Raw genomic sequence first — 26,888 nt, 5'->3', positions numbered from 1 at the left:
TTTTACGTATTTTAACCCTCTAGCTAATATTATATGAGTTTTAGGAGTGATCCAGTTTTACCTTTGTATGTATTTTGATATTTTGTATTTCATTGTTGATATGGTCAGTTGACTAACCAATAAATTTGTTTGTTTGTACTAGTAGTATGGTGTAGTCTCCATATCTGGTGGTGCAGTGGTTAAATGCCTGTACTGCAGCCATTCACTCAAAACCACAAGATTGCGAGTTCAAGACCAGCAAAAGAGCCCAAACTCGACTAAGGCTTGCATCCTTCCAAGGTTGCTAAAATGAGTACCCAGACTGTTGGGGGCAAATTAGCTTACTTGCTGTTCACCGCTATGATCTTTGGAATAGCGGTATATAAATAAAACAAAAAATTATTAAAATTATATCTTAGATTGTTGGCAGTCCTCCCTCCTATATTCACTCCACCTCATCTGAGTCTAAACCTCCTCTTCTTATGATATTTTCTGCATACAAATTGAATAATAGGGTGACATAATGCAGCCTTGCCTGACCCACTTGCCAATTGGGAACCATTCTGTTTCCCTGTATTCTGTTCTAAGAGTGGCCTCTTGTCCTAAGTACAGGTTTCTCATCAGGACTATCAGATATGGTGGCATATTAATATCCATCCATAGTGTTGTATGACCTATGCAGTCAAATGGTTTACTATATTCTATACAGTCTATTTTGGAGAATTTTGAGCATACTTTTGCATGAGTGGGAGATTAATGCTATGGTCCTACAGTTCCTACAATCTTTTGCTTTTCCTTTTTTGTGGCTGGGGATGTATTCCAGTCTGTTGGCCACCATTTTGTTTTCCATATATATTGACATATATTAGCACTAGATTCTGTCTGTATGGATTGTACCAGTTCAACTGAAATATCATTTGTTCTTGGTGATACTTAAGAGGAAATCACATTTACGACAAGGACCTGTTTGCTTTGTTCAATAATGATAACCTATCCACCTTTACTCTAGGTGATTGTGAAAACAAGAACAGAATATCAGCCAGACCAGAAGAACAAAGGAAAGCTCAGAGTGCCCAAAATTGCTGAATTCACAGTCAGTTTCACTGATGGTGTTACAGAAAGATTAAAGGTAAGAAATGCTAATTGCTTGCTAGCTATGTTCTCTGCTAATTTTCTCAGAGTATTTAAGAGATGACACCTGTCATGATTTTGCTTCAAAAATAGCACAACCCAAGGCCAAAGTACACATTAAGATGGGCTTATGGGACTGGGACTCTTAACTTAATTTCCTCTTCCTCCTCTCCTCCCCAGTGTTGCCAGTTTCAGGGATTTACCCTGGAAATAGGGATTTTTGAAAGCTTTCAGGGCCTTTTGGGGGATTTGCCACATTTCAGGGAAGATTCTGGGAATTTAAGCCTTCTGCCAAATATAATTATGGGGAATCCAAACCTAATACTTTCCTGGAAGTTCCCGCCCTAAAGAATGGCCGACATAGAAGTTCCCACCCCCCCAAAATGGCTGACATACCTCCCATCCCAGAAACCCCACCCCTGACCAAAACCCCTTCCCATTGACCTAGAAGTCCCGCCCCTGACCAGAAGTCCCACCCCCATTCAGGGACCTTTGGAGAAATTCAGGGACTTGCATTCAGGGAGTTTTGACAAGGGCAATTTGTTAACACTGCTCCTCCCACAGCTGCAGGACAGGGAGAAGTTTGGACAGGAACCTGTGTGTGTGTGTAGGAGGAAGTATTTGACCCTTCCTTTTGTTGAATTTTCAGGCTTTGAGCCTTTTCTACTTCCCATGAATCATGAGAAAAAAGTTTGAGCACAAGTGCTGAATTAAATCAGATTTAAGTTGGAAAATGGGTGCACCAGCAAAAGGTTCAGCTCTTCCTACAATGGAGCCCTGATCTATATCCACCCATCCACTCCCCCGGCCATTTCCAGATAACAAACATGCAGTAGGGAGTTGGAAAATCCAATCACAGAACTCCAGAGAAATGTGTAATTTCACCCATTGTGCTGATTTGACACATCTGATTTAGCAGTTCTTCCAGTTTCCAACCATGTACAGTGAAAAGTGCTTGGCTTTCACAATAAAGGCCTAGAACTGAATTATTATGTGAAAGAACACGGCATTAGCTTTATTGCTCACCATCTGGGTACTTTCAACCTCAGCACACCACCTTGCAGAAAACCTGTTTCACTTATTTTAAGATTTCAAAGGAAGGTTCAGTGTTATTTGTCAAAGCAAACTTTACATGTAATCTATATCCTGTTCTATCCATTTCTTTTTGGTGATGGGTTTTGGTAAATACATCCCCATCCCAAAGAGTTCTGTAAAGTGGGAGAAATGCAACAATGCATAGATATTGGATTAATCCAATGTGTCTAGTTTTATTATGAAGACAAAAATGCATAAAGTTCTAATTTCAAAGGATGTATTCTCCCTATTTAGGAACATTGACAAAGCAAGGTTACTTATGTTAGGCAGCAGTAGTAACTTTTAAAAGTTTCTCACAAAACTGATTTTGCATTTGAACAATAGTTTCATGCATACAGCCTGTTCTTATTTGCTTGTTGTAATCAGGCCTATTGTGTTCAAACTGGGTTTTTCTTTGAAGTGTGCTGTTAATGTGAGGCTCTGTTCAGAGATAAGCTTTGGAGTTATTAGCCTTAGGCTCATATGGTTCCCTCTTCTTTTCATTTTTTCCTCCAATAAGGAGATCCAAAGTTTCTGCTTCTCATCTCTAAAACTTGGAAAATGTGATTTGCTTAAACCAAGGCCCTTAACACACGAGCAAAATTTGAATTTATCTCAAGGTCAATGTGAAGGCAATGCAGGGGCAATCATGGGGTTTCAATCAGGAGCCATCTTAAACACAATTGGGGGTCATTCCTGGGTCATTGCAGGGTTAGGTAAATCCTCTTTTCCCCCGAATTTACCTAACCGTGGAATGACAATGGAATGACCTCCAGTTGTGTTTAGGATGGCTCCTGATTGCGTTCGGTGTTGTGTGATAAACCAACTTGAAACCCCATGATTGCCCCTGCATTGCCTTCACATTGCCTTCACAGTGACCCTGGGATAACTTCAAATTTTGCTCGTGTGATAAGGTCCTAAGAGAGGATATCTAACCATTCCCAAACTAAGGAGGCTGGCACACAAGGAATCTGCAATCCAGGGGCATCATTACATGGGTGCTGGGGGTTCAGACCATACCAGGTGACACCCTAACTGGGGTGTGTGTGGGATGACAACACTTTCCTCTATACATCTGCCTTTTGGCAGAAATGGGCTGTGGCATTCATCTGCATCCATTCAAAATACTGGAGCTCAGCAGAAGAGATGGAGTGAGTGGGGTGAGGCTCAATGGGAGGAGAAAGGAGATGACTCTGAGTTTTTTTAAATTTTTTTTTTAATTTCAAAGGTAAACTTTAATTTTAAAAATGTTGTTTCTTTTAAAAAAAAACCACATCTCACCAAAATTTCAGTTTTGAAACAATGCACACATAAATACATTTAAGCTGTGTGTACGATATTGTAATTTAAAGGTATAATTTTAATTTTGCTAAGTTGTTTATGTATCACTTATTGCCATCACATTCAGTGACATATGAGAATTATGATTTATTTTTTTTAATAATATTTATTGAAGTTTCAGCATTTAAAAACAAATAAAGAAAACTATTTATAACCAATGCTTATAATATTCAACAGTTCACACCATACAAACCTTGTCTTTAGTACTTCCTAACCTTCAGTTCTTTTCTGCTTATTTATACATAAATTCATCCTTGCTTAATATGACCCAACTATAATTCAAAGTCATTATTATGTACATGTTTATCCCTTTCTCCTTATCCTACCTAGCCATGGTCTCTGGCTGCTTCGCCGGTAGGGGCTCTGCCTTAAAAATATATTGAAATGGCCTTGAGAGCTACATAGCATTTGTCCCTCCATTAAGTTTCCTAAGTCATTAAGCCGATGGTAACAAATATAAAATATACAATAGAGAGGGCATATATCATCTATAATATTCCTACTCCCACTACTACATTTCTTCCCCATTGTTCTTGAAGAGATTTTATGACAATGGTCCAGTCCTCTCTGTACTTGCTTTGTGATTCATTACGAAGAGCCTCTGACAGTTTATCCATTTCCATCATATCAAGTAATTTATAGGTCCAATCTTCTTTGCGAGGAATCATTTTGGATTTCCAGTTGCGTGCATATATTATTCTTGCTGCTGACAACATATAAAAAATTATTTTGCCACATTTCTTTTCCAAGCCAAAATCTACTATGTTCAACAAGAATACATCAGGTGAAAACTTAAGTCTTACATCTATAAGTTTTTTAATTTCAAAATATATCATTTTCCAAAAGTTAACTGTATGCTCACATGTCCACCCCATGTGATAAAGAGTTCCCTGGATTTTCCCACATTTCCAACATAAATTATTACTACAATTATACATTTTACTTATTTTTACTGGAGTTAAATACCAACGGTAGAAGATTTTGTAGTAACTTTCTCTAATGCTTTGACTGCAAGTATATCTAATTCTTTTTTTCCAGGAGCATTCCCATTGATCTAAAGGGATCACCACATCAAAATTTCTCGCCCATTTAATCATGTTATCTTTGATTAGCTCATCTTTCATTTGATAGGCCAAGATACATTTATACAGCCTTGATATTGGTGCCCTCTTATCTGATAACAGTTCTGCCTCCAGATTTGAGTCGGTATTGCCTATCCCCCCTTGTTTCTGATCCATACTGAAGCGTTCCCACAGTTGTCTATAAAAAAACCATGAAATATCAAGGCCTTGATTTAAAAGGCTTTCATGAGTTTTAATCTGATATTTCCCATTCCGCAGAACTAATAAGTCTTTATAATAGATCCATTCATCCTTTTTACTACTATATTTGAAAAAGGCTTCCTGTGGGGATGCCCACATTGGGATTTTATCACAAATTAGCCTTTTATACTTTTTCCATATCCTTAATAGAGGTCCTCTTACAAAATGGTTACTGACATCCCTATTTGCTCTTTCTTTATCATAGAAAAGGAACACATGCCAACCAAACCTCAAGTTAGTGTGTTCCAAGCTTAATAAATCTTCATCCGTTAAACTTATCCATTCTTTCAACCACAATAGGCATGATACCTCAAAGTAGATTCTCAGGTTAGGCATAGCGAGTCCTCCCCTTTCACCTACATCTTGTAGGTATTTCATCTTTATTCTAGGTTTTTTACCTTTCCATACAAACTTTGAGAGACCCTTTTCCCACTCTTTAAATGGTTTCTCGTTTCTGATTACTGGTATTGTTTGAAACAAAAATAGAAACTTAGGGAGAATATTCATCTTTATAACTGATATCCTTCCCAATAATGATAAGCTCAGATCTTTCCATCTTTTTAAATCTTTTTTAACACAATCCCACAAATTCCCATAGTTATTAGCAAATAATTCTGAGATGGAGTGAGTGGGGTGAGGCTCAATGGGAGGAGAAAGGAGATGACTCTGAGTTTTTTTTAATTTTTTTTTAATTTCAAAGGTAAACTTTACTTTTAAAAATGTTATTTCTTTTAAAAAAAACCACATCTCACCAAAATTTCAGTTTTGAAACAATGCACACATAAATACATTTAAGATGTGTGTACGATATTGTAATTTAAAGGTATAATTTTAATTTTGCTAAGTTGTTTATGTATCACTTATTGCCATCACATTCAGTGACATATGAGAATTATGATTTATGTGTAACATTAGTACAAAAAACATGAAGGATTCTGTATGGTGTGGTACAGAAAGAGGTCAATGGTGTGTGTGTGACACCATGACTTACTGCACTGGGTGGCCCTAGTGATGCCACTGCCACAATCCAGAAAAGCTACTATTTTCTTAATAATGGCCCGAGAAAGGTGAAAAGGGTTGTGCCGCTGCCAATACTATGGTTCCGGAGCAAGCAACAACTGCATGCTCTGGAACCCTAGCACGTCACAGCGGCATCCTAATGGCAGCCTCCCATCCACATAGGGGGCACCATCTTGATGTAAGCTACATGCAGCATATAGATGTCACTGCATGTCACTTATATCACAAATGTGCCAGTGGTGCACTCGTGATGTGCATGCGCCATCCTAAAAAGAACCTGGTTTATCTGGGTTCTTTTTGGGGCAGAGGGAGGACGAACAGTTTGGCTGTTGCGGTGTCCCTCCACAGGCAAACAGGCTGCTGCCAGACAACCCTTTTGGGGTGGTTTGTACCAGGCCATTGTTCCTAGACTCTCCCAGCTAGTGATGATGCTGGCTGGTGAATTTTGCAAGCTGTTGTCTTCCCCCCGCCCACCTTTCCAAGCACTGTCCCTTAGTATTGTAGCTCATTCATCAGAAATAGCAGGGATTCTCTTCTTGGGTTTGTTCCTCCTCTTCCTTCCCCAGGCAGGAAAAAGTGAAGGATTAAAACAGCCATACAGTTTGTGAGAGATAATTCCTCTGCTTTCCCTTTGTAGATATGTGGGAGGAGGAGTGAAACCAGCCATATGCCTTAAAAGTGACATCAATTTGTTAGCATACCTAAGTGTTTGAGTAAATATATTACATGCATTTTTACCTATCCATATAAAAATGCAACAGTCCCATATAAAACTTCCCTATATGGAGTTTTAAGATTGTTGGCATTTTAAGATCTTTAGGGGAGACCTTTCTCTTCTTCTTGCCTTCATCACAGGTATGTTTGGTGAGGACACATGGGGTGCCTTCTTGCTGACTATTCCTAGGCTTTGGAACTCCCTGTTGTCCTTCTGCTGATAGGCAAAGATCTATTTATTTAGGCAGGTTTTTGATAGTGTATGTGTGGGGTGAGTGTGTTGCCCTTCTCTGCTGGATGTTTTTTTAAAAAATGGGTCCCACCATTGGGAGAAAGGTGGATATAAAACCAATAAATCAATAAATATTTTATATAATGCATACTATTAGACAGTGTTATGTTGTTTATGGTGTCTGGGCAGATTTCCCAATTGAATCTAGCTAATGAAGGAGAGAGAGTTCTTGCATCCTCATCCCCATTTCTATTTTAGAAACAATGATACACATAACTCTCTGTGTGAACAGTTTGAAGGCAGAAGTGAAGGAAGAATGAATAAATATGCCATTTACAGTAACTAAACTGCTAAAGGAGTAAATTGCATATTCTCATAAATATCTGAAAATGGCAAGCAGTGCATGAGAAATGGAAGTACGATAATCATTACAGTAATAACAGTGGTATCATTCACTTCAGATCTATAATCTAGCTCCAGGATGCTTCCACATCAGAATTAGGGTTAATTTAGTTTCCAGGACCAAACACTGTGCTTTGAAAGGGTCCAATGTTCACTGAGATCAAAACACTTATCATTTACTGAAACCAGGGGAGCAGTTTTGTTCTCGGGGCTTTCAACATTCTAAAAGGTGCATTATTTGTTTTGTTTTGTTTTGTTTTGTTATAAAATATGCCTGGTTAAGAATATTTGCATCACCCCTCCCTTCCACTTGCTTCATTTCATATAACTATAATTCCTCTTAACTTCCTTTGTACTGAATTCTCAAACATACATGTGTATTCCAGTTCCTCTAGATGTTTTGAGCATTGTTCTGATTCCTTTCCCTCCACGAGGACCACCTTTGGTTCTCCAGATTAGAGCTCATGAAAAATTAGTTTTTTGAAGAACATATCTCAGAATCGCCCAGGGGCCTTGTTGGCTGCAAGATTCTGGGAGCTGCCCTCTAGAAACCTAACTTCTTCAAAGCTCTAGACTCTGGAAAACATACACATTAACTGCATCCATACTCTTAAACTCATAGGTTTCAACTGGCCTTAGTTTAGATGGCTTCAAAATAGGATTGGAAAAATCCATGGTAGAAAATGTAGTCAGTGGATGCTAGTCAGGGTGACTATATACAGCCAATCTCTGATGAGTTTGGTACCCAGTGCACACCCAATCCTATCTGGTTTTTTTTTTAGCCTTAGCAGTGTTGGATATAGATAGAACGTGAGTGGTAGACCAAAAGGACATTCCAGGAACCTTCAGATTGGGCTAGGAAAAGTTCCCCACCTGAAATTGTGTAGAGGTACTATCACTTAAAGGTGGTAAAACTTCATATGGCAGTGTGTATTTCTCAGTACCAGACATTGAGTATCTGCTGAGTAGCATGCTGAGTAGCATGTGTCCCTGATACTCAAATACTTTGCATCTAAATAGCATATGTCCTTGATACTGAAATACTCTATTTGAGAAGGACCCTATTTCCCTGACACTAAAATATTTTACATGCAAAGTAGTGTATGCTCCTGATACTCACATATTCTACATGCAAAGTAACATGTTTCTCTGATACTCAAATAATTTGCTTCCAAATATAGCTTGTGAGTTTCTAGAGGCTCCCTTATTGCAAAATTCTAGGCAGGGTGGGGTTTTGGTCTGTTCTAATAGTGATTTCCTTATACTACCAATGAGAGTGAACTTCAGCATCTTAACACCTGAGAATGTTAAATTAAAGCATAAATATGTTATGAAACTACCTGTTTTGAACCCAGTTATAGTCTCCATTGTCAAAGATAGATGAGCTACTGTATTTGATATGTATTCTACTCTATCTCAGAGACTTGGTAAAAGGGAACGGCATACATTCTTAAAAACTAGTAATTTAATATACACTGAGCTGCTGCATGGCAAGCCACACAAATTGGGACTCTTCTGCTTCCATGCAATTGATATACATTGAAGTAAAAGTGTGATATAAATGTGGCACAAGTAACAAGGACTAGTAGCATGTTTCCTTGATACTCAAACACAATGTTTGTGTATGATGTTAGCCCTGTTCAGAGGTCTTCCCTGTACCCACTCTTTAACTATCATGGCTCCATCCTGCAGAATCCTGGGATTTGTAGTTTTGCAAGGTTTTTAGCCTTCTTTGCCAAAGAGTGTGGTTGTCTCACAAAACTACAAATCTCAAGATCCTTTAAAAGGGAGCCATGGTAGTTAAAGTGATGTTGATCTGCATTATATTATACAGTACAGATGCACCCTCTGAAGTTCCTGGGGTTCACCCTGAACTCTTCTTTCTGGAAGAGCAGCATTCTGCATTAGCATTGCTACAGTATCAGGAGAGTTTTTGCAGAGAGCCTTCATGATGAAAAAAAGTCACAAATGAGGAGGACCCGATCCATCCAAATGTGTTCCCCACTCAGACAAGTGTAAATTAATTTGTTATGTCCATTTTAACCTTTTGAACTCAGTGGCATTAAGCAGTACTTATGTATGCTAAATATGTATGCATGGCAGGGGGTTGGACAGGATGGCCCTTGTGGTCTCTTCCAACTCTACGATTCTGATTCTATGATTCTATGAGGTTCCAAGGTTTCAGGTCCCAAGCAATAGGCATTGTGCACCAAACTGGAATGTAAAACCCTTATTATTCATTGATCTTGGCTGTTCTAGTTGTGGGATTCTGGGAATTGTAGTCTAAAAATATAAAGTTACCTAAGCTCTGCTTCAATTTGCTGTATGACTCCTGCAGTCTCTTACTATTGCCCATGCTGGATTGGATAATAGGCCAAACACCTTAAGGGCAGATGGTCTCCCTATGGCAAACTGCTTTCTTGTCATTACTTCTTTATCATCCATTCTTTCTACTATAAAAATGTTACTAGGGATGTAAATCTTCAACTATTTCATCCAAGCATACAAGGAAAAATAATTGCAGTTGTTTTTTTTACCCACAAACGGTGAAAATGAGCATTCGTTTCTAATATTCTCCCCATATTTGAATACCCTGAAGCATTGAAGAGGAATTATTCTGCCAATGAAAACACATTTTCCCCCTGCAAAAGACTTGTTTTCAGCCCAGGAAACCTATTTTTTGGACAGAAAGGCATATATTTTTCTTTACAAATCAGTTCCTCTGCAACACTAAGGGATGTCAAATGCCAGGAGGGAATCATGCAGCATCATCACTGATCCATTATTCTTCCTATTTTGGGACCTGGGAATAAGGAATTGTGAATATTTTCAATCCCTAGTTGTTACAAAGGGCAGCAAATAAAAACAATGAACCTGTCAGGTGTAAGGAAAGTATGAGTTGTTGCTGAGATCAACTGCACATCAGTTCATGTGCAGAAAGGAACTCCTCCTTCACTTTCTTAAGAATGCACAGGTGAAATCTACGGTTGTTCCTCCTCAGCCTAACATTTCATTTTCAAGCCATTTTCTTTCCCCCAAGTCCATATGATTTTGATTTTATGCCCCTCAATGTCACTTATTAACCACCCATCATCACAACTGAAAGCGGATAAGGCCATAAGCTTCTCCTGCCTGTTTTTCATAAGGGCGCACATGCATCATATTAAGTTTGTGGTATTATTTCCTGACCAAAAATGAGTTGAGATAATAGATTATATTTTATTACCTTCTCTACTTCTGGATATTTTTTATTATTCTTCATTTTGATTCCAATGCATATTTTAGGGAAGTTATTAAATATACCTCCCTCTGGTTATATGCATAATCTATTATCTAGAGCTGATGAAGTCATTTTGCATTTGTTTGCTTTTTTGTTTTTTCTTGTAGCAGGAAGAGTAAATCCTTAAGCTTCATGAACTCAGATTTTGACTACATGTATATATTAAAGAGAGAAAAAAACAGAAAAAAGGAGAAAGATGTTCTAAACGAGATCATTCTATTTTCTGCTGCTGGGTGGATACCCACTATAGGTCTCCAGTGAGCAATGTGCTAGAAATTTCATTTTCACCTCTCTGTAATAGTGCAGTTTTGAAGAAAGAAAATGAAGTGCTTACATAGAGACATAGGCTACATTGCCATCTTTTCTAATTTGGTATATGAGTGAGCTCTGTAGATTTATTCTAGGCCTCTAGTGCCATCATCCCATTTGATTGAGATAGCAGCCTAAATGATCTTAGTTCCCAGTAAGGAACATTTGGAAGAATAATGATAATAATGAGGAAATATTTGAATCCGATGAGGGAGTTATACTGCCATACTATATGTGCACACTCAGAAGTAATGTACCATATGCTTAGTGGGACTGACTCCCAGGTTTTGTAACGGTAATCAGCTTTTTTCTTCTTCTAATGGTTTTGTTGACTCTTCAGCATATTTACTTGGGAACAAGTCCCCTCAAATTCTGTGAGGTGTACGTCCAATTAGACACATAGAGGATTGTACTCTTTGGTTCTGATTTTCCCCTCCTCTGCACTGGAGTGCTCTTTAAACCATTAGGTCCAGTTTAAAATAAAGCATCTTTGTAGCTGGTAGTTATATTTGCATTCTTAGAAATTTAAAAAAAGAAGAAAATTACCGGTAAAACTGATTTTAAAACAGGGTTGTATAGAATGGCACACTGTGACTAAAAGACACACACACACATACATACATATATCAAATATATATATGCCAGCAACCTTCAAAATGGGCTTTTTAGGAAAAATAAAATGGTAGCACTCTGATTCTGTTTACCTCAAAATATTTCTCTCTCCCCTCACCCCCATTAGGTACCCTGAAAAACAGAAAAATCCAATCTGATATACATGAAGTGCCTGAGAAAATAATCCTAGCCAATTTGGTAGAGCCCACATTTTCACTTTTCCTACCACATCCTTGCCATGATAGCATTACCTTTTCAGGAGATGTAATAACATGACAAACTGAATTTCTGTTATCAGTTGCTAGGAAATGAAAATAACAGTTAGTTTTTCATGCTGTTGTTATGGTTCATCTCTTTTTCACCAGCTATTAAAGGCAGTCTGCCACCCCCAGTTTTGAATTTCACAAAATGACAAGGCTTGTATGCACTCTAAAAAACATTCTGAAGCAAGAAAGATATCATTCTTGAAACTCAGGATGTTGAAAAAAAAATGGCAGAGAATGTCACAGAAAGCTCATGTCCAGTATAATGAAATACTAAATCGCAAAATCTCAGTTAACACTTTAAAAAAAAAAAAAAAAAAAGCAAGCTTCTAGCCCTTACAGCAGATATATCTTTGACAATAGATGGTCAGTATCTGCTAAAATGTCAGAAGCCAGAAGGATGGTTGAGGAAGATGTTGAGGAGTTAGAGGAACATCTATACCTAGAGAGTTCCTGCTCTTCCACCATAACTGTGAGACTAGGGGTGAATCCACAATGGAGAAATAAAGCATTTTGGCACCATTCTAACTGTCATAACTATCCTGTGTAATGTTGGGATTTATAGTCTCGCCAGTGTGATGTAGTGGTTTGAATATTGGACTGTGACTGGAGACCAGGGTTTCAGCCTCAGGGGAAGGCAGTGGCCAACTTCCTCTGAACAAATCTTGCCAAGAAAACCCTGATATGTTAATATGGGATTGCCATAAGTCAGAAATGACTTAAAGCCACACAACAACAAGAGCCACCAGAGCCCTCTGACAGACCAAGCTGAATACCTCACTAAACTACAAACCCCTGGATTCCACAGGATGGAGCCATGACAGTTAGAGTGATGTCAAAATGCTGTATTTCTGCAGTGTAGAAGAGCTGCAGAATATATCACACACAATAAGAGAATCTTGCCCAAGTCTCAGATTAAGGTTTCCATGGAGAAAAGCCTAAACTCTACAAAAATTAAGACGGAGACCCCAAGAAAATCTTGGAGAAGCAATAATATGAGAAGCAAGTGTTTCTTAGTGTAGCTAAAAATAATAGATAAAAATCTTCTGTAGCTGATAATCTTTAAAATACAGTGGTCCTTCCACATTCACTGGAGTTAGGGATGAAGGTCCCTCGTGAATGTGGAAAAAACACAAATAAAAAGTCACTATTCTTTTTACTTAATAGAACCCCTCTCTAGGACTCTCCAGGTCCACTGGAGCAACTCTGTGGTCAATATCTGCCAGATGTTGATCATAGAATCATGAAGGAGGACCTACAAATGGCTAGAGAAGTATTTTCTCAAGGACCTCCTAGGTTCTACAGCACAAATCTATGGTCAACTTCTGGCAGAGTTGCATCAGAGGAGCTAGAGATACCTAGAGGGAACATATTAATCAAAACAGTAAATAATGAATTCACAGAAGTCAAAACTGCAAATGTGGAAGGCCAACTGTAAGAGTTAAAAGAGAAGGAGTTGGCATCTGAGGATGGTCTTCTGCCATCCTCAGATGGAAAGTGCTATTTTTTATTAGTAGTCCAGTCCTTGGAAGGAAGAATCTGCAGTAGTTAAGGTCCATAGAGAGTGGGCATGATGACAGAAGGGCTTATCCCTTTTCTTTTAAAAGGAAAATAAAATGAAAAAATGAAAAAAAATTAGCACTGATAATAAAACCTTGCTAACATATGATGACTATATAATTGTATACAACAGTTTTCCAGAGTACATCTGTACTGTAGAAATGATGCAGTTGCTACCACTTGCAAGAGCTCCGTTCTATGAAGTCATACAATTTGTAGTTTCTCTGCCAAAGAATGCTGGTGCCTCACAAAACTACAAATCCCAGGATCTTCTAGGATGGAGCCATGGTGAAGCAGTGTCAGACTATGTGTCTCCTGTTTATAGGTGAAACGTATTGGCAAGACCTAGTTCTCTATGCTTTGTTTTTAGATGGTGATGCAAGCAAATCAGTGTCTTGCTCAAGTCCACTGTTAACTTTTTAACAATATTTCCAACATTGAATGGGCTTTAATATCTCTTCATCTAGTGGAAGATCTTTCATTGATAAATTTATTCACAAATAAATCCTAAATTGTAGAGATGACTCCGGTGAAATTGCTGATTCTGACAAATTTAAATTTCATTTAAATAAAATTTAAATAATTCCCTGTACCAGTCTGGCAACAAAACACTGACTCCTCTATGTGATCAATTAGGAGCTGGGGCAGTTCAATAACACCCCTCATTTACCTTTAAAAATAATAACATTGGGCTGATGTCAATGTACCAACTCAAACCTTAGTAAATCACATGGAAATGGACAGAAAAATCACAACTATCCAATGGGACTGTCTCTCAGGTAAATGTGGTGATTCTAAATAACTGCAGCCATTTGTTGTTAAATTATTATCTTCATTGGCTTACTTTTCATCTATCCTATTAACAGTCTTTTCAGCTAAAGATAAAAGGCGATAGTTGGAGCAATGTCTCTTTGCATCCCACTGAAGAACAGAGTTCTTAGAATAATGACAACTTGACACAGGGATCTTACTTGTCAGATTTGCAATTTTTCCTTGGTCATGAGTCTTGGGGTACTTCAAAGAATAAGATTTTTTTGTTGATTTATTACTTTTCTACAGCATCTTTTATGATATGTATGCGATGAAATAGATTGTGTGTAGTTTATAAAAGTTTATTGTCTTAATATATTTAAGTCTTTCAGGTGTTTTCCCAGTAACAATTGGTGCTGCTTTCACAATCACTTCTACATACATAAATCAGACACAGACAGACCTTTTCTTGGTTGCTTTGTTTGGCCCACTAGACAAAGCAGGCTGTTATTTCACAGGCAATACTCATGGGTTGGGGGTGGAGTGGGGAAGCATGAATGACTGGGGGACTGGGTGGAAAGAGAGAAAGCACACAGGAATTCATCAAGTGAAATGAAGGTGGGTGTGACAAATGCTCCTGCTGCTAATAAATTTATAGGGAAAGCTGCTTCAAATCTGAGAACAATATGTGCTGACAGGTAACTAAATATGACCTTTGTTTGGTGTCTATTGGGGTTCATTTATTGAATAAGCTAACCTATGATTGCAGACCTGTCCGCATGGGCCAAATAAAACTGACATCCCCTCATCCTCTTGGTGGGGGAATTGAATGATGCACAGCCCAAACCCCGGTTCTAGTGTGAATAGGTGGATGACAGCCAGCTCATTCAGCACCATAACTAGGGTATACCCCTCTTAATATATACTTAAATACCTCACCAGTTGCTCTCGGCTGTCTGGAAAGACCTGGAGTTCTTCATTCTGATGGCATTTGAAATGTGTTCTGCTGTTTGAAATGTGACCCACTGCTGCTGCTGCCAGTCACTTACTCTGAAGTCAGAACGAGTTGCCTAGCCATGTGATTGAGGCTGGGTAGCTCATTCTGATCTCAGAGTGAAGTGACCTGCAGCATTGTTTGTTGGGGATGTTGGGCAGTGCAGTGGGATGTGCAAATGATCAGCAACACAGCATCAGGCCTTTACATTGGAAAGGGTTGGGGCAGCTCTGGGGCCAAGCTGCTTAGCACCAGGCATCTTGCTATCCAGAGTTTGGAAAACCTGGTTTTTGGACTCAAGTTCCCAGCCATACTGGCTGGTGTAGTAATGGTTCTTGGAATTAGAGTCAAAAAAGGAAACTTTTACAAGGTTTGCTTATCATGGGCAGATTGTAGAAAAGAGGTTTACATACGTGGATCTGTCATAGGTCTAGAAGAGCACTTATCTGATCGTGTTAACCATGGTTACATCTGATGGAAACTTGTCCCTGGGCAAATGCTGATGTTAGTTCCCTGTTTGTGTTGCTGAAACCTTGGGTAATTTCAGCAGTTTGTCACTTCTGAATTATGATACTATTTTTCCATGTTGCTCAGCTCCATTACAGAGCATCCTGGCAGTTAGACCAGCTATTCTTCAACTGCATGACTCATCCTTTACATATATTATGACAAATACCTTAGCCACTCTGCGTAGGTGGAGTACAAGAAAATAATGTTAAAACAACATTAAGGCCCAGCCACCAATGCCCTGAAGTAATTTCTTTCATTGTTGTGTTCTCCCCCACAGAGAAGACATGTCAAGATGCTCTTAATTTAGAAGTTTTTCTTTGGAGCTACAAAATTTAATTTAGAGAAGGTTGTTTAGAAGTTTCCCCCCTTCTTCAGATGTTTCCCCAAACTCACTGAAAGAGCTGGTTGAACATACAGCATTGCTTCCTATTGGTGTTGCTCAGTTCATTAGATTCCCTTAGGATGAGTGAGGCAATTGCCTCAGGTGGCAGAGTGACAGCGAGGGAGTGGCTTCCCAGGGGTGTAGCTATGGGGTCTGTATGTGTGGATAACACCATGGTGTCTCAGTCAGAATTATGCCCCTCAAAATAAATTTTCCTTTAGTTCCCCAAAATTCTAACACTGCAGTAACTTAAAATGTCAGATCAGCATTGAGAAATACAGTGTCAACATCCACAGAAAGGGGAGACAAAGTTAACAAGGAAAGGGGAATACCATCAAATACAGTTGACCCTCCATGTCCACAGATTCTACATCTGTGGATTCAACCACCCATGGTTTGAAAATATATATATTTAAAAAATCCAAAAAGCAAAGCTTGATTTTGTCATTTTATATAAGGGACAGCATTTTCCTATACCCTTCTATACAATGGGATTTGAGCATTCATGGACTACACCCCAGTAGATACCAAGAGCCCACTGGTTAAGAGTTGTAGGTGTTAATAAATCTGAATGCCTTAGGGGCTGTGCACACTGGTGATAAACGCTGGCCTGAGGGTGGAGTCAGGGCATGGCACCTACATGACACATGCCCTGACTCTCCCCCCAGGGCAGTGTGATGCCACATGCCACTCCACATGGCATGTGGTATCACAGCACTCCTCTAGTACTGTGTCCACACAACACAATGCCAAAGAAACACCTTAAAGTGGATCTAGGACTCCTAGTAGGCCACAAGTTGAACATGAGTCAACAGTGTCTAGATCAAGGGAAGTAATAGTGCCACTGTATTCTGCTTTGGTCAGGCCCCACCTGGAATATTGTGTCCAGTTCTGGGCATCACAATTCAAAAAAGATGTTGAGAAACTGGAGTGTGTCCAAAGGAGGGCGACTAAAATGGTGAATGGTCTGTAAATCATGCCCAGTGAGGAAAGAGAGCTGGGGATGTTTAGCCTGGAAGAGAGATGGTTAAGAGGTGATATGATAGCCCTGTTTAAATATTTGAAGGGATGTCATATTGAGGAGGGAGTTAGCTTGTTTTCTGCTGCTCCAGAGAACAGAACGTGGACTAATGGATGCAAGCTACAGGAAATGAGATTCTACCTCAACATTAGGAGGAACTTCCTAACAGTAAGAGCTGTTCGAGATTGGAACACACTCTCCCAGAGTGTGGTAGAGTCTCCTTCTTTGGAGGTCTTTAAATAGGATGGCCATCTGTTGGGAATGCTTTGATTGAGAGTTCCTGCATGGCAGGGGGTTGGACTGGATGGCCTTTGTTGTATTTTCCAACTCTGTTTCTGTGATTCTATGATTTTAAGCAAATAATTAATCTGTCCCCTACACTAGGTGTAACTCCAGATCGAATGGCTGAAGGTGGGTGGGAGTAAAATTGGAGTACTTCAGAAGAGAATATCAGACACATGCACTGATCATCACTCCAGTGCATAAGATTAAAAATGTCACCCTTTCTTTGATAAAACTCATATGTGGAGTCACATGCTCCATAAACCTTTCCTTTTTCATTGCAGCCATCACTCTAGATCAAAGCTTCTGCTTATATGCTTATCTTTCAAGTGTGCGACTGAATTCAGGATTCAGTGCACTTCTTGCCAGGAAAAACAGGGATAAAATACCTCATTATATTTGCTACACTGACATCTTCTGTGACTGAAACAGAGTGAAAAGAATAGAAATAGACTGATATAAATGAATTTTCTGTTCTTAAATTTATCTTTTTGCTATAACAAAGAAAGGGGTAGCTTTAACAACATAACTTCTAAGCAGGTTCCTTTCTATCTTTTTCTTTAAGGTATATGATGTAGTCCTCCTGTCTCTTTCTATAGCAGGAGTGAGCAACTTCATTGCACGCGGGGGGGGGGGGGCAATCCTTCCCAGATCCCCCAAAGGCTGCACACAACCCCAAACACAGCAAGTCCAAATACCTTTGTTTTCCTCTATTGTCCTTCTCAAAATGGTGACTTCCACTTGTCATTTTGAGAGGGACTACAGAGGACAAGGAAGGTATTGGATAGTACTGAGGTCTGTAGGTTCTGTGTGATAACATGGTGTGTTTTACTGTGTTTGGGGGATTTTCTTTGTGGTTTTCAGGCCCAAAAAATTGCCAAAAGAGCACAGTGATTTTTTTTAAAAAAAATCAAAACAAATGAGGGAGCTGAGGCTTTAGGGGCAAGAAAAGTGAGGTTTGGTGCCACTTGCAGCCTGTGGGCCATACTCTGCCCACCCAATGCTGCTACTCAATTCAGTCACCTTTCAAGGACTAACAAAGCTGATGAGTCAATTGTGTAACAAAATAGTCCAGTAGTTGCTTGTATTTTCAAAGTAGTTGCAATAATTTTAAAAAAATCATTACAAGTTAAGGTGACAGACAGTTAATGAGCACAAAATAAGAGGGTGCCATGACAACTATTGCATTTTGTGCCCAGCAGTCTTTGAGATGTAGAGAGATTGCTGGGGGGGGGGGATGGCTTATTATAGCTTGTAAAATAACCGCTGCTTCAAGAGAAGAACGTAACTTTGGCAAGCATGGAACCGTGCCACACTCCCAGTTACATTAATGTAATTTTCAGGGCAACTGACTCACTCACTTAAGAGCAGAGCAGGTTAGATCATGCATGTATATGGGTTTTTTATTATTATTCCAAGAAAGCCAGGAACAAACTGAACAATGGCAAAGGCTGCTGAAAGGGCAACAGGAGGGGAAGGAGGCTGCTAAAGTGTAAGAAATGGCTACTGAGGCATCAATTGGACCATATTGTTGGACTGCAATAATGGAGTAAAAGCGAGTTGACAAAAGGTCTCCTTCTATCGATGGCCAATTTGCTTCCTCTCAGCCTTGCTGAAGAGCCAGGCAGAGTCAGCTCTGCTTAACTCTTCATTTTTCTCTTCTGTTCTGCACCTTTACATGGACACCTCGGGTCAGTTACATACATTTTGCCCATATTTCTCATGCCTTACAGGTAGGGATGGAAAACAATTCCTCTGGAGTAGAGATTTTCAGTAAATCTCATTTTATAACTCCTGAAATTCATTCTGAGACAAAACACACCTTGCTTCAGAAATGAATACATCGGAGCCCTGCCGTGTATTCAGAGAAATAAAATACTTGTATGCTCAAAACCATGTCTGTTTGTGTATGTGCCTGTTGACATATGGCAATTCCATGAATTTCATACAGTTTTCTTAGACAAGAAATACTCAGGTGTGGTTTTGCCAATTTCTTCCTCTGAAATACAGTCTATAGCACCTGTAAATGCAAATTTACAGCACTTTATAAATAAAATGTAATAATAATAATAATAATAATAATAATAATAATAATTGGCAGTTTCCCATCCAGGTACTAAGCAGGGCTGACCTGTTTAGTCTCCCAAGATCTGATGGGATCTGGTGCCTTTATGGTATTGTACTCAGTGGGTAAGTGGATAAAGTATAACTGTGCCTCTGGAATGAACTTGGTATGTTAGCTGTGTGTTTTGTGATTGGCGAAAGCCCTTTCTTTTCTTTTCTTTTCTTTTTTCTTTTTGTACAACTTGCTACCTGAACTCTCTGGACTCTGAGAGTTCAGAGTTCTGATTCTTGTTAGTCAGCTGAAAAAGAGTGGTGGAAGACAAAGCAGCAGGAAAAGAACAGCCTTGGCAGGGATGAACCAAATTAGCAGGGATGAGAAGGAATTGGGGAATTGGGGTAGGCGGGCAGATCATGAAAGAAGAGGAACACAGACTCGAAGACCAGAGAATCCATTATTTGGGGGATGGGAGTTCCTTAGATTGGATGGCAAAAGGGGATTGATGTTACATGCTTTGGCCTTTCTATAAAGCAAGACCAGAAAACCAACCCCTTAAACTCCAGTATGCAGTAAACCTTTATTATTAATTCTGGTTATTTAATCCATCCATTCTTGCATTGTCTTGTCCCTCTTTCTTCAAAAGTTGTGTAAAATGAAATCATCATGGCTGGAGGAAGACCTGCAATTGTACAACTGTCTTTCAGAAAGTTGGCAGTTTTGAGTAAAACTGTGTGAGTTTTTTGAAAATGCACAGTTTTTACATTTTGTGGTGAGTTTTCCTTTGTTAAAAAAATCTGTATGTTTTGACACTGTGGGAAGAAATACTAGTGCCTTTTTCTCAACATCCATTGGGAAATGGAAAAATCCAGAATTTCCATCCCTAATCTAGAAGCAATCTTTTAAATTATGCACTAATTCTGGAACAGGTTCATTTCCCTAGACTAGGATCAAACCTGGTAAGCTCTAATAGGCCAGTAAAATCAAACTTCTGTGTTGACATGACATGCATTGGCCGGAGTGGAGAGATGTTCTGGATCTTTATCCAGACCCATTCTAGAACAGAGTGGAGATTACCGCACTAGGGTAAAAGTGTTCCCCAATGCATTCTCACGGGCGCGAGCCTGGAACGTGATGAGAGCCAGAACGCTAGTTTACCGCACAGCAGAACGCCGCCGTCGCCACCGGGCGTTCCAAATGTGTTCCCAATGTGTTCCAGGGAGGCCATTTCTGGGAACGGTTTGAAACCGCTTCCCCGAAATGGCCTCCTGGAAACACATTGAGAACACATTTGGAAACACATTTGAATTGCCCGGGCTGTTGTTTTTTTGAAGCGGCATTCCGACTGTGCAGTAAACTAGCGTCTCATCACATTCCAGGCTCACGCCCGTGAGAACGCATTGGGGAACGCTTTTACCCTAGTGCGGTAATCTCCAGTATCTCCCACTGGTCTGGTCTCCCCACTTCCTTGGACTCTGAATTGTAGCAGCTTCACTTTGGAAATGAATGAATGCATGAGAGAAGCTGTTCAATGAATGTCAAGGTAAGGTTTATCTATACTGATGAGTCATCATTCAGATCCTGTCATCAAATCATACAACTGTTCAGAGACTGACAGCTTTAAAAGCTTTATCCCATCTTATCCCCTCAGAACATTTAATTATCTGTATTTATAACTGAGAAGTAGAAGCAGCTGGTTGAACACTAAAAAGAATTAAGTTTACATCCTTCACTATCCTTAGAGTGGCTAGATTTTCCAAAGCATCCATTTAGCTATTATGAAAATCTGGCCATGGACCTAAAGGAAATGAAATACTTTTGCTGATATTTTTGTGGTGTTTAAATGACAGTTGCAGACTTCTGTGGAAACTCACCTGGACTTGCCAAGTATTTCTAAAACCTAGTCCTTTGACATATATTTTATGATAAATCTTAACATCTGGGATATACTGAGAGGCAAATGGTTAGATGTATGAGAATGAAAGAAACTCAGAGGAATTATTTTGTCTCCCAGATTTCTGCCACCTCCTACAGATATAGGATGGGTGAAACCTGGCTGAACTACATGTGAAAGGGATCTAGGAGTCCAAGTAGACCACAAGTTGAACATGAGTCAACAATGCGATGCGGCAGGTAACAAGGCCAATGCGATTTTAGGCTGCATCAAGAGAAGTATAGTGTCTAGATCAAGGGGAGTAATAGTGCCACTCTATTCTACTCTGGTCAGGCCCCACCTAGAATATTGTGTCCAGTTCTGGGCACCACAATTTAAAAAGTATGTTGAGAAACTGGTGCGTGTCCAAAGGAGAGTGACTAAAATGGTGCAGGGTCTGGAAACCATGCCTTATGAGGAAAGACTTAGGGAGCCGGGGATGTTTAGCCTGGAGAAGAGAAAGTTAAGAACCTGCTGTAATGAATGTCCACTAAATGTTTGTCAAAGAAAGGGAGATGACAGTATGCAGTTCTGAAGATAGGTTAGCTCTGCACCTCTCTACACATGATCTTTCCATGCTTGGAATGGGGTTGTGTGTACCTGTTTAAAATAATTTACTTCATAGCACATCATTACTTTGTGAATTTTCACCTTAAGATGGAGAGTGATGGACACTAGCTTAGATATCTGTGAATGGGGATTAAAAGGATCCACAGAGGATAAGCCTGTGTGAGTGATTATTAGCCATGATGACTGAATTAAAACCTTTCTGTTCAGATAAATTGTTCCATTGTTCCCAAGTGGATGGGGATCATCAGCCTCAAAGAGCTATTGCTTTTCAGCCCTGCCTATGGACTTCTTAGCATCAGTTTGATCTGAGTAGGCTACTGTTACCTCCTTGGAAATGCCACTTTCTCACTTGCCCTGGCTGCTGGAAGAGGAGGAGGAGGAGGAGGAGGAGGAGGAGGAGAGACAGAGCTGGTATGAACAAGCTTCTGGATTTTGTTAGAGGGAGAATGATGTGGCACAACCTGAAGTATGTAGTGAATGGATACAGGGAAATGTGGGCTGTCTGAGTTACCTGTCCCTCAGCCTCACACAATAATGATCTTTTTCCATCAAAGGAAGATTTATCTTATATTGACAGTTTGGCAAAGGAAGCGGTGAGGGCCACCGAACAGTCAAAGCAATAGAATTGAATCCGCCCTCCACCATCTCCCAGAGGAGGAAACAGAAGAAATAAGAGGGGAAACAGCAAGGATTCTGCGCAAGGCAAAACCACCTCCCAGCAACATAACCAAAAAAGAAAGAAAAGCCATCAAGGACCTCAATTCAGATCCAGAAATCATCATTCTCCCAGCAGACAAAGGCAATGCCCCAGTAATCATGGAAACAGAACAATGCAAACAAAAAATCAAAGAACTCCTAGATCCTACAATATATAAATAACTGAAACAAGACCCAACCAGCAAAATCACCATAAAAACGAACACTCTGATCAAAAACTCCTCAATTCAGCCAACCACAAGTCAAAGTTGGTGCAAATCTGAGGCTCGCCGACCAAGACTCTATGGACTTCCCAAGATCCACAAGGATTCCATTCCACTCTGACCCATAGTGAGTGCTATTGGATCCCCCACATATAACTTGGCCAAGTTTCTGGCCACACAATTACAAACCCATATAGGGCAGACCCCTCACTACATCAAGGATTCCTCTCACTTCATAGGAAAAATCAAGAACCTGGAACTAAAACCTGGAGACATATTAATCAGCTTTGATGTGGTCTCCCTGTTCGCCAAAGTCCCCATAATGGACACCATGACATTCATCCAACAGATTTTTCCAGAAGACATCACAGCCCTGTTCGAACATTGCCTCACCACAAGCTATTTCCAGTGGGACAATGGATTCTACGAACAGAGAGATGGGGTAGCAATGGGAAGCCCTCTAAGCCCTGTAATAGCAAACATTTGCATGGAACACTTTGAAAAGCAAGCCCTGGAAACAGCACCGAAAAAGCCCTCATCTTGGTTCCAATGAATGAATGACACTTTCAGCATCTGGAGCCATGGAGAAGAAATCTGGCTGTGTTCTTGAACCATCTGAACAACATCCACCCCAACATTCAATTCACTATGGAAAAAGAAAAGGAAGGAACACTGCCATTCTTTGATGTCCTAGTCATCCGCAAACCAAACCAATGTTTGGGCCACACAATATACAGAAAACCCACACATACAGACCGATACCTGCACAAGAACTCCAACCATCACCCAGGACAAAAAAGAAGCACAATCAAAACACTGGTAGACTAAGCAAAATGCATCTGCGAATCCCATTTCTTGGAAGATGAACTGAAGTACCTGGACCGGGATCTACAGGCTAATGGTTATTCCAGCTCAGACATCAGAAGGGCTGCTAGGACCAGGAAAACCCAGAGAAGTGAAGACAAGCAGCCACCCAAAGGGAAGGTATTTTTACCATACATCAAAAGAGTCACAGATAGAATAGGCAAAGTGGTGAGGAAGCACAACCTACAAATGGTTTACAAACCGATGAAGAAAATCCAGCAAATGCTTCGCTCAGCCAAGGACCAGAGAGACCCTCTCACAGCTGCAGGAGTTTACCGCATAACATGCAGCTGCGGACAAGTCTACATAGGGACCACCAAACACAGAATGCAAACAAGAATCAAAGAACACGAGAGACACTGCAGACTGGGCCAGCCAGAAAAATCAGCAGTAGCAGAACATGCCACAAACCATCCTGGGCATAAAATACTATTTGAAAACACTGAAATTCTGGACCATGCCAACCACTACCATGTCAGGATGCACAGGGAAACCATTGAAATCCACAAACACCTGGATAATTTCAACCAGAAAGAAGAATCCCTTAAAGTAAATAAAGTTTGGCTACCAGTCCTGAAAGATAGCAAGATAAAGACTCAACAAATGCAAATGAGAAATTTCCCAGCAGACAACGAGCACTATCAAGCAGACATTAATCCTCTTGTGCAGACCCTCACACCCTGAGGCCTGCCACTAGCAACAAACAATATACATGCAAATCACTCCTGCCTTTCCAGGTCACACAATATATATAGCCAAGTCCTTTCCAGGCAAACATTCTCTGAAGATGCCAACCACAGATGCTGGCAAAACGTCAGGAAGAAACTCTGCTAGAACATGGCCACATAGCCCGAAAAACCCACAAAAAACTATTAGTCAAAGCAAATCTGCCTGGCTAGAAAACACGGTAAGTATATTGCTTGGGGTGGGGGTGGGGGGAGAAAAGGGCATTGATTTTTATGTTAGTATTTGAACTTCTGAAGTTAGGCCAGTTACCATTAGCCAGGCAGAGTTTACAGAAGGGAAGGAGGTGTTGGTTTTTACCATACACATTTAATTTTTGTGAAGATTTGTTGATTTGTTTGTAGATTGCTTTTTGGCTTTGTCACTTAGTTTTGGGCTGCTGCAAATCAAGAATGTGATCTCTGGCCTGACAGAATGTATTTTGCCTCTTTCTTTGGGGGCACAATTTAGTCTAATTTAAAAACTAGACATTGGTTTTGTTGTTGCTGTGTGCTTTCAAGTCATTTCAGATTTATGGTGACTCTAAGGTGAGCTCATCATGAGATTTTCTGGGGCTGAGAGTGTGACTCACCCAAGATCACTCACTGGGTTTCCATGGCTGAATCGAACCCTGATCTCCAGGATCATAGTCCAGTGCTCAAACCACAACATCATGCTAGCTTTCTCAGGCCCTGTACAGACTGGCAACAAGCACCGGCCTGGGGTGAATGCTGCGCGTCCCCACACTTCAAGTCTTAACCACGCCATTTTGGCATGCACCCATTCACATGAGGTGCACCATGATGACACAACTCTGGCGCAGTGCCCAAACAACACAGCCCTGAAGGGGCACCATCATGGTACATCAGCGCACCTATGACACCCCTTGGAGGGAACAAAAAGAAGCCATTTTTTGCGGCTTCTTTTTGCTCCCTCCAGTGTTTGGATCAGTGCCGCGGCGTGCAGTTGCCATGGCATCAATCCAGGGTGGAAAGGGGCGGTGTCTCGCCACCCATTCTGGCAGTCTGTGCAGACCCTCATTTGTGTTGGCACATTATTAAGTTCACATAGTATTTAATTATTTCTTCATGTATTTACTTATAAGAAAATCCTGTTTCGAGTATGGATTGTCATCAGTTTTGAGGCTTGAGTGTCTCTGCTTGTTCAGTTTGAGGCATGTGATATACTTACTCTTTGGCAGCAGGCATCCTCATCATCAGTAGGAGAATTATATTTTAAAAAATTCCCCATTTTAAAATACACTTTGGATATCTTAGTGCAGCTCTCTTACTATGGGGAAGGTGTGATAGTGGAATGCTGACATTCCATAGTCTTCTTCTACAAGGCTAGTTTATTTTGGGGGGATCAGATCTCTTATTTTGCAGTACATATTCGCATATTCTAATCACTATCATGCACTGAACAAATGAACAAAACTGGCCAAGAAATCACTGTGATACGTTTTCCTTAGGGTTGTCATAAATGAGAAATGATTTGAAGGCACAGAACAACAAAGGATGGAGAGAATACTCAATTTAAAAATAATAATCAAGAAACATGTTATGGTTTTTTGGGAAGTTGAGATATTCTCAGGTGAAGAATCCTGGAGAGATTAAAATCTCTGCAGTTTGGGGCTAATTCTGCACAAAATTCTCACACAGTTGTTTTTGCAGGAAAGCATTTTCAGTACAGGAAACAGCTTTCTCAGTGCAAAACATAATATTTCTACACAGAAAGAAGATGTAATTGGGGGGCTAATTTTCCACAAAATTCACATGTGGTTGATTTGTGCAAAAACATTGTGTTCTGTGCAGAAAAATAATACTTTTGTGTAAAAATATTTTTTCTTGTGTTGAAAAATGCTGTTTCCTGCTTAAAATAAGCATATGTGAAACCTGTACATAATCTCACCAATTACAGCATTTTTCTAAGCAGGAAATAGGCTTGTTTTTCCTGTTCAGGAAATAATATTTCTCTACAGAAATGGAGAATATATGCAAATTTTGTGTAGAATATGTCCTATTTGTGAAAAGTGCACAGTTTTTGAAGACTTTATTGCAGTGGGAAGAAAATTGCCAAATTACTCATTGCTTCCATGGAGAAAAAGCTTAGTGAAGAATTACATTCTTAATGCTGATGTTATTTTGCACCACCCACCACAGCCACATGAAGAAAAAGTCCTGATGTTTTTTTCCTTGCTCAGATACAAAACATCTTGCAGCAGCTGACAGTTGTTTTAATTGGGTATCTTGAAGTACTTTTCTCGTTCAGGATGATAACAATTGAGAATATTGTTTATTCTGGATTTTTTTTAACACTGACAATTTTTTTTAACAACCTTGGTATTCAAAACAAGTCCAGGGCCACTCCAGCTATAGTGGATAGCTGTTCTACCACAGACCAGCCTTGTAGGAGGGAGGTTCTTGCATTAGACTCCAGGGACAGCATTGGCCCTCATCCCCTTCCCCACCACCTATCCCTTCTCCTTTTGTGTCCTGTCTTTTTAGATTGTAAGTCTGAGGGCAGGAAACCGCCTAATTAAAAGATTATGTACAGTGTTGTGTAAATTTACAGCGCTTTATAAATAAAGGATAATAATAATAATAATAATAATAATAATAATAATAATAATAATAATAAT

General features: G+C 39.8%; 1 protein-coding gene across 1 annotated transcript in view; it reads left to right on the top strand.

Moving 5' to 3' along the window:
• NSG2 (neuronal vesicle trafficking associated 2) overlaps positions 1–26,888 on the top strand; it is a 97,192-nt gene that overhangs the window by 45,782 nt on the left and 24,522 nt on the right. Inside the window, exon 3 of the mRNA XM_042447497.1 lies at positions 989–1,108. Within this exon, the coding sequence (XP_042303431.1) occupies positions 989–1,108 (120 nt within the window). The remainder of the gene's footprint in view (positions 1–988; positions 1,109–26,888) is intronic.

Source organism: Sceloporus undulatus, chromosome 2, assembly GCF_019175285.1.
Source record: "Sceloporus undulatus isolate JIND9_A2432 ecotype Alabama chromosome 2, SceUnd_v1.1, whole genome shotgun sequence".
Taxonomy (NCBI): domain Eukaryota; kingdom Metazoa; phylum Chordata; class Lepidosauria; order Squamata; family Phrynosomatidae; genus Sceloporus; species Sceloporus undulatus.
Note: the sequence above shows the minus strand (reverse complement) of the source record. Positions and strands in the feature narration are given on the sequence as shown.